The 14,351-nt window shown below is 38.6% G+C and overlaps 2 protein-coding genes across 2 annotated transcripts; both read right to left on the reverse strand.

Moving 5' to 3' along the window:
- Positions 1-166: 166 nt before the first annotated feature.
- On the reverse strand, positions 167-9,091 carry LOC116259605 (uncharacterized). Its single transcript, XM_031637462.1, has 7 exons — positions 8,966-9,091; positions 3,075-3,158; positions 2,416-2,643; positions 2,049-2,225; positions 1,861-1,914; positions 1,595-1,762; positions 167-544 (listed from the first exon to the last, which is right to left on the reverse strand). The coding sequence occupies exons 1-7, from the start codon at positions 9,089-9,091 to the stop codon at positions 167-169; spliced, it is 1,215 nt and encodes a 404-aa protein (XP_031493322.1).
- LOC116258547 (pentatricopeptide repeat-containing protein At1g51965, mitochondrial) lies at positions 8,240-12,210 on the reverse strand. The gene is made up of 2 exons (XM_031635733.2): positions 11,412-12,210; positions 8,240-10,445 (listed from the first exon to the last, which is right to left on the reverse strand). Exons 1-2 carry the CDS (start codon positions 12,171-12,173, stop codon positions 9,240-9,242), a joined length of 1,968 nt encoding a protein of 655 aa, XP_031491593.1. The 5' UTR covers positions 12,174-12,210; the 3' UTR covers positions 8,240-9,239.
- Positions 12,211-14,351: the final 2,141 nt, after the last annotated feature.

Below are 14,351 nucleotides of genomic sequence, written 5' to 3' on the forward strand. Positions count from 1 at the left end.
CTCAAAATTCACCTCATCAATAGTGCAATGCACACAACATAATCTTGCAAACAAGAGGCTTTTGTTAATGATAAATGAATGAATGATAATCACTATCTTTCAAGCAATTCATACAATAAAATTCGAAAAGGAAAAGGAAGAGGAACATAGGCAACAATTTAAATGGTTAAGGACATTTTTCCCTGTCATACCCAGGCCCGCCCACAGTTATGTAGCTGCCCAAATTGTCATCTTTCCAAAGAGTCACATCATAGCACATTGGGTTTGTTGCAAAGGTGTTAAGCTCATTGGGTGCATCATATAATCTGCCTTGGGAGTCGAATAAGCCCATCCCTATCACATAGGCGGCTTTTCCTATTCCTTCACTTGAGAAATGACCGCTGCCCATTTGAGTAGACGTGTGCCTTCCCGTCTTCTCATGGTTTACTATCTCTCCTCCCCATCTCACCATGGTTGCGAAGGGAAAGCTATCAAGGTAATTACTACGTGGCCAAAATCCGACCTCTGATTCTGAGACTGAAAGTTCCCAGTCTCCAGCATCATTCTATTCACCAAGAAAATGCATTAGTAATCAATAGTGTATAGCTTAATTTTCTCAATTTGCAGTACTGAGTTTCAATTATTTATAGTAGGCAAACTCGTGATTTAGACTCGGATCGAGATATGATTGGGTCATTGGATCAGTGACTTTACTCGTCGACTCGATCAAGTACTTAAATAACCATAACGTAAATTACTGCAGCTGAATCAAGCGAGTTTGGGCCTAGTCAGGAGCGAGTCGGGCTGAGGTAGAGGCAAGTCTGGCCAAACCTTGACTCATGATTGGTTTTTTTGGCGATCTGAGCTGACTCGGGCAATTCTTGAATCTGTGAATTTGCCAACTATGCAATGCTCTGTTTCCATAATGTTCAGTTTGTAACGTTTGATCCATATTTTAGCACAACTAGAATATTAAAATATCATAACTATGTCATAGTCTTGTCATTATATAGCTTGGGGCTCTAGGCTCAACTGTGGTGAAAATGACTTGGTACAAGGCTAGCTACCAACTTCTATCAGCCACGCAATTGTTAATTGAGACTGTTTAGTTAACCAAATCGGCTGACTTGGGCCGTAGTTGCTAATAGAACTTGTGTCTAGTAAAAAAATATTTTTTATGTTTAACCAAAGATTATTATATAATCACTGATATAGGCCCAAATACATTAGTTTGGTTTGACTAATAAGTAATTGCATCGTTAATTTAAAAACAGCAGGGCTTGTAATCAATATTGGTATCTTTTTCTTGGGTTCAATCAAGATCTACTCTTAGTTTACTTGTATCTACTGATATACATGCAAAAAAAATACTTTTTATGTTTAATCAAAGATTATTCTAAAATCACTGATATAGGCTCAAATACATTAGTTTGGATTGACTTGTAAGTAATTGCATCATTAATTTGAAAACAATAGGGCTTGCAATCAATATTGGTAGCTTTTTCTTAGGTTCAATCAAGATCTACTCTTAGTTTAAAGTATTCGCACATAAACATACAAGCACACAGAGAAACAACTTCTCCACTTTAAATAGGGTGTGAAGGAGAACATGTACCCTTTGAATCTTGATGTCTGCCGCTCCTTGATCCCCATCGAAACTTGAGATAGGTGTCAATTCCATACCAAAGGGAACATCATCACTCTGTCTTACGAACCTCAACCTATTGTTTCTGAATGGTTTTTTACCCGTGTCTCCATAAAGCGACGTCTGATAGGAATTATTCTGTTGAAACAAAGAAATTTAATAATTACTTGTTGATGATTTACTATAATTATTTTTACTACTGGTGACAATATGAGGAATTGTAGGTAAACAATTACCGTTGTAAAGAAAAAAAACCGTGTGGAATGATCTCCAAATATCGAAGGTTGCACCTTCATCATTGCCAGAAAGTAGAATGATTAAATCAACCGATATAAAATGAAACAAGGCAAACAAGTAAACTACTCTATTTATCAAAAGAAGTGACTTATCACTTCTTTGATTTGGATGAAGGAAGCAAACATACCATATAACCGGCTTCAACTGTTTCAATGTTAGCCTCAGTGTCCGAGATCGTAGTTCTTCTGACGACCCATATTTGCATCAAACTCATCTCATCACGGTCCTCAAGAATGGGTTGCCAAATATTAAAAGTCCCTTGGCCTCCTCTATATTCTCCATCGTCTACATGTGCTAATGCATGCTACAATTCATATACATGTCAAAAAAGAGCAGCACATTACTAAAGTCATGCTATTTCGAGCGATATCAGAATCGAAATATTAAATTAAGGTGAGCATAAAAGTTCATTCAAACCACTTGTATTGAGTGTTGATTATTCAATAACTATACAGTGAAGAAAAACAAGATATAAGTAAACATAGATATCAAACCTCGTGTTGAGTCGGATCATCCAGTGGCTCTATATTGTTGGATTCAGAAAAGAACTTAGCACGTGATCTGGTAAAACTATCAAGAGCACTGTAATTAAGAGGCCCTGCTTTGGTGGCCTTGAGAAATGAAACACTTCCCGGTGGGCAACTCCACCTTCGTGGTCCGACTCCTCCCAACTTTTCATTCACCGGTTCATGGAATTTACTTTCTGCTTTTCTTGCTTTCATCTGTAGACACATTTCGATTAACAAATGTTACCCATACATCAATATATCTTTGAATAATTTTTGCTTCACATAGAATGCAAGACCTTAGTTGGTGGAAGCATAACTTGTTTTACTAGTCATGGTGCAGTGTGCAAGCAAGACATTTTTTGGAAAAACTCAAACCTAATGCAGATGGAAAATTATATACATGTAATTGAATTAAAGTATACCATCAAAAGTGAACTTGGTTCTTTTTTCTACACTAAGCTTAGACTTTGTGACAAAAACTCAAGTTGGAGAGAAAATAGTGACTGCACAATCAAGTCAATGGAAAGTGAAGCCATTTTTGGAAACCAAGTGGTTGAAATATTCTTTCTTAAACCTTCACCAACATAAAATATTCACTAATATTCTCTACATCTAGAAAATAAAGTAAACAAAGAGAAACATACTTTGGAATTTTCTCTTATATAAGGATCCTCCATGGCAGGTTGACTGTAAAAATCCACGCAGTCGATCACGTCTCCATTATCCAACTGAAAATTAACAAAAAAAATGTTAAATTTGAAGATGGAGCTAGGAGATCATTTTCTTAGAGAAGATGGGGGAGAAGGGAGTACGTCATTTTTCATGTGCAAGACTTGCATGCACCATTACAAAAAAAAAAATTGTAGTCTACATAGATGCTAGAGTATCTTCCACATTAAAATTTTGGGTGGAGTTTTTTATTTTTTGTGTTAGAAGGCTGCAGAAAATCCGACGGTCAAATGTTTTTACTTCTAGAATTTAATTCATTTTAAATTGGATATGTCAGTTTTAATTTTGGAATCAAAATTCCAGAGCCTCCATTATTGAAATTTTGTCAGTTTGAGATTGAATTTTGGTTCTAATGCTGGAATTTAGGAGAAGGCATTTTTGTCACACTGTATCAACTCTATATAGGATTGTAGATGGGTATTCCAATAATAGTAACCACTGCAATTATCAAATGTAAAAAAATAAATAAATAAATAAATACTGTACAAAACATGAAAGGTCATAAATCTCGCTCGAATTAGTTTCCATACGACAAAGTTGATAATGGTAATGATGGTGGTTATGATAGATAGGAAAAGAGCAATTTCATCATAAGTGGAGTAAGCAAATGCTACCCATACTCACTTAGCTATCTAACCAAGACTGCCCATCTGAAGTACATGAATGGTTGAGAGAAAAAATTACGAACTAATACTAAGTGATGTAAATGTCCATTCATTTTTTCTTCTTGTTTTTTTCTTAACTGTCCATCATGATAGATCGGATGACCTTGGTTAGATGGTTAGGTAACTATAAAAAACTAGAGTCACCATTCAAGTATCTCTTATGTGACCTACATTATATAGATTGAATCAACTCTAGTTGACAAATATGCATTTGGCGATTAAGCTTATCCTTCTGAATTTGTAATAAGTTAATCAAATGTTGCAATAAGGAAAACCAAATTCTCTCACATTGAGCAAATACAATCCATGCTGGCTTAACACACAATCATGTTGTTGGTATATATGGAGAGAGTAGCAATGCAAAATGAAAGGCATACAAAGAAGAGGTTACTTACCACGATGGTTTTGACTGGCGGCTCCTCTGGATAATATTTTCTTTCGCGAGCATATCTATTGCCTTCACTTATTAAGGCTTGATTGAAGAAGATGACAGCAATACACGCAAGTAGACACACATATTGAGTGCTGGAACTCATCTGAGGCTTGTTGGCTCTTGAATGTACGCAGAAATTCAAAATGTTAGTTGAAAAGATCAGTGATATATAGCATTTATATATGTAATATGTTATAGGAAGGAAAATATTTGTAGCTTATAATTAGAAGTGATGGACAAATATGGATGCAAATCCCTTGTTTTTGGAACTGAAGAGAGTCTAGAGTAATTTGATTAATTCTAGATTTTGTGCCACCTCCACTCATTTATTATGATAATGGCACCATCTTTTTTTAAATTGATTGGCAAATCTTTCGTAAATAACGTCAATTCAATGCTAAAACTAACTGCTAATGTCGGAAGAAGGCAATACTTTTTGCCCCTTTTCATTTGAATAAAAGTAAAAGCTAGGATTTCAATCAACAACTAGATACTGTTGGTAAGATTCGTAGATGTAAAAAGAAAGATCGTAAATTTCAAATCGTTGTTGTGTTGAAGCAATCCTTTTTTTTTTCTTTCTTTCCTAGTCCTCTATCACTGGGCCACTTTGCCCAATCAACAACTAGATACTGCATTTTGTCATGTTTTTTCTCATGCATATCGATGTTGCAACCTCATGACTTTTCCATTTACTGCACTTGATCAGGAAAAGTTGGAGCCTCTGCAGAAGTGCATCTTGTCAACATAAGAAATTCCAGTGCAGACTTTCATTTGTAAAATAATGCAGCCTCTTTTATTTTGTGGTGGCTGTTTGACCATTTTTCATGTCTATTATGCACAACCGTGTTTGACGCTTGTTTACAGCCGAAACAAAAATATTAATACACTTTTTCAAAATCCAAGCATAAACTTGATTAAAATGTCAATGATATATTCCTATTGCACAATCAAATCCAATCCAAATTAAAAAATACATATTGCAGAAGAATGGTAGAAACAAAAATTATAGGTTTGCTATACAAATTTATTAAGATCCCCATTACATTAACTAGTCATTCTATAAACACAAGGTACAAAAACAATCAAACAAAAAAAAAGAAAAAAAAAATAACAGGCACACATCCTAAACTACCAAAAACGAACAGAACATCAAACCAAACAAGATCCTAAAAACTTACAACTCTGAGATCACTAGCCTTGTAGGGCAAGTGGGGGCAGTGGCGTGTGCAATAGCACACAGCAATCATCCAGTGGTCTCTTTGGACTCGCAAGCAGGGGCGGAACCAGGATTTTTTTCAATGACGGTCTAAACGGTCGTTCAATTGGCCAAACAGTCATGACCGGACCAAACTAAATCAAAATACAAAATATACATTAGACAACTAAAGATTTTCAAATGTTTTAATGTAATTTTTTTTTTTAGTTAGCTTGGGTGGGGCCACGGCCTAGGCGGGCCCTCCGTCCTCGCTCACAAGCGTTGCCGCATTTGTTATTACTCAGGCGGAGGACGACAAGTGCTTGTTTTTTCCGAGAAGACTGAAGTGAGAGCAGCCATGGAAATGGTCACAAACATAGAGAGAAGGAGTGCAATTTAAAATACGACAGATATACTCATGATAAAAGAAGAGAGTGAGAGTTAACACTAACATGAAAAAAAAAAAATGTGAGTAGTCCTTGTTTTTTATTTTTTTTAAAAAAAAAGAAATATCTGATGATCACCTTAATTATAACCTAACCGATGGCATGACTAACTACTAAAGACCTCTCGGTTGCAGAAGTGTGGTTTAAGATTACGTCGTGCCTGAGACGAGTGGATCTAGCTGAGGGGTGCTCACTAACAAGGGTGGAACCAAAATTTTTTCATGAGGGAACGAACTGAATTATGGTTTCAAAATTTTGACAGAGCTGAAGTATTATTTTTCAAAATTGTTATAGGAGGTGAAGTATTATTTTTCAAAATTGTTATATAGAACAAGTGAAATTTTTTAAACTTTACATGTAAATTTAAAAAAAAAAAAAATCTCGAGAGGACTGGCCCCCTCTGGGGCGGAGCCACTGCTCACCCACACACTCAATGGTTTGTCTATGCAACAGTCAGCAATAAACGGATGGAAGAAGCAAGGCTACGCAGTAACCAATAGGTGCTTTATTTGCCAAGGACAGGAAGAATCAGCAGACCATGTGTTGTTTTATTGCAGGTAGGCGAGTGAAGTGTGAAGGATAGCCCGAGGGGTGAAATGCATTGCGCAGCAAGGTGATTCATTCTAAAAAGTGTCTGTGACATGAAACCCATGGCTGCTGGCACAATCCAGTGCTCTATTTTCATGAACCCTAAAAAAGGTCTTAAAGCATAAATTGTGAATATGAGGTTGAGAGACATAATGGAGGTCACAGGCTCACAGCCTCTCTTGAGTTTGGAAAGTTGTGCCTAAAGAATAAGAATAAAAAGGTTGATCTTCTCTGCTGGGTGGCATGGCTCATGAAGGGTGCTTTTGCCAGCAGTTGGCTTAAAGATGGAAGGGGCAGAGGAATTCGTTAAGTAGTGCCGGATGCTTGTAATTCTTAATGCAGATACTTTAAAGAAGCTGAAGCTCTCTCTCCTTTTCCTTATTCTTAGGGTTTAGCTTTTAAATTTAGGCGAAAAAGTAGATACCCATTAACTAGGCACCGTGCATCCACCATTTTTTTCTTTGTCCTTAGAGTTCAGCTTTGGAATTTGGTGAAAAGGTGGATACTGGTCAACTAGGTCCCATGCGTTTACCATTTGCACCCACGGCAATCAAACTGTCACGGGCTGATTGTCGATCTGTTAGCCCGACTAGCTACACTAGGCCCCTCCGTGCAGCGTCTTGTGCCCAGCAAAAAGCAGGTCCTCCTTGGATTGAATGACCAATCTGGCCGATTTTGAATTATAAGATAAATTTATTGTCGATTCATGACCAATTTGATCGGCTGAACCGTTGAATGACCAACCGAGCCGATTCGATCGATTTGAATTTTCCAATTTGTATCAGTTGCATCCTCATTGTATGAATTCATCCAGTGAAGACGCCTTGCCGCGTCTTTAAAAGGTGATCACTGAATGGGAAGCGTCGTTGATTCGATTCAGTTTCGAATTTTTATGCCAGTTGCATCCTCACTGTATTGATTTATCCAATGAAGGCCTCTTCCCACGTTTTTAACTCATTTGGACGAGTTAAACCTGTTCAAATCTCTTGGCGAGAGACATGACAGGGACTGTCCAAAGAGAAAAATGCGGAGAATGTTTTTTTCCTCTCCTAAAAGGAAACAAAACAAGTCTCTTGAGCTCAAAACCATGGGCGAAGAAAAAGAAAGGTTTTCAATCCAAATGGGAATTAAGGCGCAATTGGTTTTTGGTTCAGTCCATCATTGCCATGTAAGCCCACATGTTCTGCTTGAAGAACTTCATGTCCCAGAAAAAGGCATTTGTCTGACATGCATTTCAGTTCAGGCAGGAGGTGGTGCAAGAGGACCAATTTGGAAGCGGAGAAGGGAACTGGAAGAAATGGTAGTAGTCACTTAATACTTTTGTGCGGATGAATATTTTACAAGTTTAGAACAGTTTGCATGTCAGTTATGTTTCATATATTGTGTCAATGCATCTGCATGTTCATGCTCTTGTCTTTATGCTATTGATATCTTTTAACGCTCAAGTTGATACCTGCCAAAAGATGTTATGCTTGCCACCTATACCATCTGTTCCAGATAATATTTAAATTGTCTAGTTTTTCTTGAAACGATTAAACCTATAGACATTATTTACTTTAGAATAAGTATTTACAGTTCTTCTTAACTGTTTTCATTTTTTATATTCTAAAATTTTTCACAAACCCAAGCTTTTGATTTTTTTTGTTCAAAAATTTTCGACCCGTTTTGATCAATTATCTGAAACTTCTCTAAAAGTCATTCCATTCAAAAAACCCATGTAAACTAGTATTGCTTCCAATCCACGATGAGAACAGATCACAACCATGTTGGCTTCTCATTGCCGTATCAATGTATCATAGTATTTTATTTCAAAGAAAGTCCTAGTGGCTTCTCACTAGTTACTGATTTTTGCTCTATGAAGAACAGACCAATGAATTGCTGCTGATCTTGCGAGCTATGGAACCAATGTGCACTCTGCCTCTGTAAAATGTTCTGCCAATATAAGTCATACTATAGGCCATCAGCCAATTATTAAACTAGAATCCTCCTCCCACTGTAGATCTGAAAGTTGAACCTAACCATTACAATTTCAAGAGTCATAGTCTTTCTCTGCAACCATCGTATTTAATTGATGCACCGTTTCACAGCAACGTCCGTCTTCCCTTTTTATCAACATCCTTTACACAGTGATACAGACAAATAATGTGCACTGGTGTCTCTCTCTCTCTCATGCCTTCAGTTAAGGGTGCCAACAGGGTAGGATTTGGATCAGATAAATACACAGATAATCAGATTGTAATTGGATTCAGAAAAGCCGAAGAAAGTAAAACTCAATTACCCTTCTACACCCTTCCCTTAAAAATTTTTATACGCAATGCCCCTTGACCAGTTTACCAGGTTTTCCACCTCCGTGACTAGTCTCGTAATGGTGTGCATCTCTTCTGCGCCACCCAACACCAAAAACCCCTCTGCAGTCTGCCAATCCTCCTTCCCCCATCAAAATTTCACAACTTAAACCGACTTACTGCTGTACAAGCACCTTCAGATCCTTCGGTATCTGATGCGTAAGTTGAACCTCGAAGCACCTTGCAGAAGATGTGCACTTCACAGAATGACAACCGCCCAGGCCTTCAACATTTTCAAGCACCTGTCGCCGGAGCTGCATAAAAACATAAGCTGATCATCCTTTTCTTCCTGAGCGCAATGCCATCCGATAACATCTCACAATCCATAACCTGCTGAGAGTGACTTTATGACCGCAGGAAGAGAAAAACATCAGCTACATGTGCTACCAAAATATGATGCTTGATGAATCATCTCAATGCACTAACGACCCAACCTGTAATGCGGCTTGGCTTCTGAACTCTCACAACCCTCCGCGACCCACTTTGCAGGCGTTCAAGTACTGAATATGTGATATTGTCTGGAGTTAAACCCTGCTGCTTCAACCGTTCATAGAGTTTTACAGCTTCTGATGTCTTCCCGCACTTCTCAAGGCAATCAAGCAATATATTGTAAGTCACTATATTCGGATAACATCCTTCAGCAATCATCTCATCAAACAATTTGCTTGCCATCTCAACACAATTTGACTTGCCAAAACATTCGATGAGAGTACTGTAAGTGAACACATCAGGAGCGAGACCCTTTTCTTGCATCTCTTTGAACCGCATGTGTGCTTCATCAAGCTCGCCATTTTTTCCAAGGCAATTGATTAATGAATTGTAAGTGACAACATCGGGTTTAGAGTCACTTTTCTCCATTTCCTCAAAGAATCTTAGGGCCTCCTTGACATGCCTCATTCTCCCAAAGGTTGAAATAAGAATGTTATATGTAAAGACATCTGGTGGGGGCCCATCCTTCTTCATCTTCTCATAAAGAGCTAGTATAGAAGATACCTGTCTTGCCTTGCCAAGGGCAGAGAATACCAGATTATACATGACACTGTCAAAATTTAATCCATACTCTTCAATCTTAGTTAGCAGATCCAGCGCTTCTTCTGTCTTCCCGGCATTGCAGAGATTCTCTAACATGGACAGACATGCAGTGTGATCACCCTTCTGGTCATGGCTCCACATGTTGCAAAATAACTTGTGAGCTTCGCTAGCATGGCCCAGTCGGCTGAGTGTTCTTACCATATAAGCATAGATTCCCTTATTCATGTGGTTCTTTGAGATTTCTACTACTTTGCTCAATCTATCTAACTGTCCTGTTGCTACCAGGACTTGTAGGATGACTTTGTAGGTAAATTCATTGGGTCGACACCCCTTCTCCACCATCTTAGAGAACAGGAAAATTGTCCTTTCCACCATGTGATTTATAGCAAGAGCCTGAAGCATGGTGTTGTAGGCAATAAGGTTTGGGGTACAACCCTTTGAAATCATCTCATCAAAAAAGCTAAGGAACTCATCTACCCGACCTTTCTTTCCAGCCATCCGGATAAGGATAGTGTATGTATACTCGTCTGGTTCACAGTGCTTTTGCTTCATATCCTGGAAAACCTTGTAAGCTTTGTCAACCTGTGAAAGCATTGGAGGTAGCAATGAATTATCATAAGTGAATCAAACAAATCCGTTCTGAACAAAGACCCTGTGATTGATGGATCCCCAACTTAGAAGGTAGAATGTTTCATACACACAGTTCTCCCAAATGTTTGTAGATAAAGGGAGCATCTGAGCCTAGAAATGAATTGTATTACCTCACCTGTTAAATTTAAAACGGTGGAATTCTTGGCCCATTGAGTAGCAAAAGCCTCGTAACTTTGCTATAGCCAACAGAAGTTGCAAGGTTTCACAGCAGATAATCATATAGCTACTGAAAAATAGAAGTATATGTTCTATATCTTAGACAAACTTGCCACATGCATAAGAGAGGCGTGCTAGAGGAACTATTGACGTTTGAAGATTTTGAATACAGAAGTAAGAAGGGAACTCTGTTGCTCCCTTGGGAAAACAACAAAATCCTAAAAGGGGAGCAACTTGAAATTTAAATTGATTGGAACAGAGTGAAACTTGGACGGGATTGGCAAGTTCATCTGAATGCATCTAAGGTATAGAGAAACAGCATTAGCTAGGCAAACTTAATTAGCTGCTATCACAGCCCACTGCTTCCCATGTAGCATCACACCATGAAACTTGGAGCGGGTAGTGACACAAACGAAATAGCAAACTTCATGCCACCACAACCAATCATCAAATGGCGAACGAATTTTGACTAACATAAATCCCCAGACCAATTGAAACAAGATTATACAGTCCGACAAAAATGATAGAACAAAAAGGCAATCGCTGATGATCGATTAGGAAGAGGAAATTTGTGGACCATGAGAGAGGCATTGCAACTTTGGAACGTAATAATGCCAGTGGCAATAGTGACAGCGGCAACAAGGACCAGTACAAGCAATTTGCTGTGTTAATCCTACAAAATAAAGAACACCCAAAAGGAAATTCGTCTTTGTATTCAATCAAGAAGAAGAGGGAAGACACCTGATCATGCTTCGCCAGGGCATCCAACAGCATGTTGTACCCAACGACGTCTAATTTGAAACCTCGGCTCCTCATCTTCTGGTAGGCACCGTACGCCCCGTCAGCATCGCCCGACCGGAGCCACGCCTGGACTAAGCATTTGTAGCTGTAGCAATTTAAAACCAACCCCCACCTGGCGGCGAGCCCCAGGCACCGGTCGAGTTCCGCTGGCGGCGACGCTCCGTATATCCCGATCAGCATATTGATAGTGGAGATAGTGCCACGGACGCCTTCCGTCTTCATCTCGCCCACGAGGCTGGCAACGCCAGCGGCATCGCCCGAGCGCCCGAGGATGTTTATCATCCGATTATAGCTGGACACATCGTGGCGGAATCCGGGGAGGGAGGCGACGAGGCGGAAGAAGGCGAGGGCGGTGGCGGGGGTGGGGCATGCTGCGCGAAGAGCCTCGCTCACCTCGAGCGGGGTGGGCGTAACGGCGAGGGATTGGAAGTAGTCAAGGAGGTCCGGCGGGAGGGAATCAGTGGAGGAGGAAGTGCGACGGCGGAGGAGGTGGGCGAGGCGGCAGACGAGATCCTTTCTAGGATAGGCATAGCCTCGGACATCTCGCGGGGCGGCTGCGGTTGCGGCTGCGGCTGGGGGGTCGACGGCGACGGAGAGTGTGCGACCTGAGTCACCCTCGTGGACCACGCGTCCGGTGTACTTGGTAGCGAAGGAGCGGCTATGCGACCTGGCGGCGCCGGCGGGAAGGCGGAGCTTCAACATTCGCTGTCTTTAGCTTCCACGGCGCCTCTTCCTTCAATTTCCCTCCCACTAATCTGTTGCCGTTCCGCACTGATGACCCGGTTCAAACCCAGTGCTACTGCTGCTGTCCAACCCCGACTCGGGTTATGAAAAAAATTTACACGACACACCTACTATTTTTATTAAAATACACAGAGCAGGCTGCAGTCTAGTCCCTAACACCACCATACTCTTTGCTCCTTGTTAAATAACGTACTGTTATTTGGGCAGCAGGAATATTATATATATATATATATATATATATATATAAATGAAAGATGTGTTTGTTTTTCCACCTGATGATCGATAGAGGTGACATTCGCGAACAAGTCTTCCCCATTGAATGATGTGTTTGAACATGTTTTTGCAGGTTTTGTCTTGTTTAGCAGTCTCTACAACACAAACCCACAATTCCTTTTGGCTTTTCAAAGCGTGGAAAATGTTGACTAGAAAACATCTCACGACTTTTAGAAGGTACAAACATCAATGAAGTTGATTGGATAACTTATAATTATTTCATATCATCCTTATATTATTTCATATATTCTATAAAACATATATAAATAAATTTTACGTCGATTTATACATGGAATTCGAACTTCACTTAATATATGGACCAAACAGTTCAAGAAACCAAGATATATTGGTTAGCAAATAATTAATACTTCATTGTGAATGCAAGACATATTCATGCTATTGTGATTGATTAATAAACCCGAGTTTCAACATGTCTTGTTGTGTTTGTTCTGCCTGCTGCGGAATTGAAAGGCAACCGTTGCATTACCAACACACGTCCAAAGGAACTTTTATGAAAATAAAAGCGCATGAAGGAAGAAAGATTAATTTGAGCTCATTTAGATGAAAAAAAAATTGCCTTACTCCATATAGGTTCAATCGATTTTCAGTATTTTTTTTCAGTTGACTAAGGGCATAACTTAGCTAATCAGTCTGTTATAAGTGCTATTATCATAACCTGATAACATGTAAAACACTTGAGTTGAAGAGTGTGTCGTATACTAATGTTTTGAAGCAGGAGCATGGGCGGAGCTCAGGGGACGTATGGGCTTGACCCACACTTAAAAAAAAAAAAAAATAATTACATGTACATTTTAGAAAATTATATTTGTTCTATATAAAATTGTAAAAAATGATATTTCGACCCAACTTAAAATTTTATAAACTTTAATTCCCCTCCATAAAAAAAATTTCTGATTCTGCCCTTTTTGAAGTAGTCCTGGAATATAAGAACAAGAAAAAAAGATGACTTCACCTCCAGCGCACTGCCCATATTTTTTTTGAAATTTCCATCCGGGTGGTTGAACAGTTAACATCAGACACTCTTTCAAAAACAAGAATTGCTAAAAAGTAAGCAGGTCCATCGCCAAAGTTAGAAAAAAAAATTTTATTGGGTACAACTACAAGACCGACGGGAAGGACCATTTCCAACTTTTATTTTGATTTTATCTTCAATATCGCGTTCAAACAGTTGGAAGTCTAACCATGAGCTTCCAAGACGACCAAAAAACGAGATTCCATGACCTTGAGAAAACGACTATAGTTTTGGAACCAACTTCAATGTAAATTGGAATGAAAAAATTTCGAACCTAAATTGACTCTTGTATTCCATTTTGCTCAACTAAAATGGTGCCCACTTCTCGCTTTCGCCATAACTATTGGATCGCCGCCCGCATTAATTTCCATCTCAATTCTCGCCTACCAACTTTGAAGGCACTTTTTTTTCTCTTCCTTATATATCCTCGAATTTAAAAAAAAAAATTAAATCTATTTCGATTATTTTAATTAAAAAAAATTTAAATCTATTTCGATTATTTGAATTAAAAAAAAAGAGGTTGGGTAATGTTGACGCTATTGCCATGGAATCGTAATCAATCTTGTCGAATCGAAAATGAAGTTTCCTTCTTCAATATTTCAAATTTCGAATTTTATAAAGAAAACGCTTGAATAAGCGAGCACTTTTCTTACCTATTGATTAATTATTTAATCAGTAAATCGATGTTGACCATATAATTACAATTTTTTGTTCTTAATTAAAAGCTAAATTAAAAAATGCATGAAAAAGTAAAAAAAAAAATTAAACGTGCTCGATCGTCACCATGTGAGCATGTGAATGATTTCTTTGTATAATAATATTATACCAGT

Source organism: Nymphaea colorata, chromosome 8, assembly GCF_008831285.2.
Source record: "Nymphaea colorata isolate Beijing-Zhang1983 chromosome 8, ASM883128v2, whole genome shotgun sequence".
Taxonomy (NCBI): Eukaryota; Viridiplantae; Streptophyta; class Magnoliopsida; order Nymphaeales; family Nymphaeaceae; genus Nymphaea; species Nymphaea colorata.

Excerpts from the sequence above, each read along its gene's own strand:
- LOC116259605 (XM_031637462.1), bottom strand. The coding sequence starts at position 9,091 with ATGCAGCTCCGGCGACAGGTGCTTGAAAATGTTGAAGGCCTGGGCGGT. Across the intron at positions 1,915-2,048 it reads CAGTTGAAGCCGGTTATATG|GTGCAACCTTCGATATTTGG; the intron begins GTATGTTTGCTT and ends GCAATGATGAAG. Across the intron at positions 1,763-1,860 it reads GGTTTTTTTTCTTTACAACG|AATAATTCCTATCAGACGTC; the intron begins GTAATTGTTTAC and ends TTGTTTCAACAG.
- LOC116258547 (XM_031635733.2), bottom strand. The coding sequence starts at position 12,173 with ATGTTGAAGCTCCGCCTTCCCGCCGGCGCCGCCAGGTCGCATAGCCGC. Across the intron at positions 10,446-11,411 it reads CCCTGGCGAAGCATGATCAG|GTTGACAAAGCTTACAAGGT; the intron begins GTGTCTTCCCTC and ends ATGCTTTCACAG.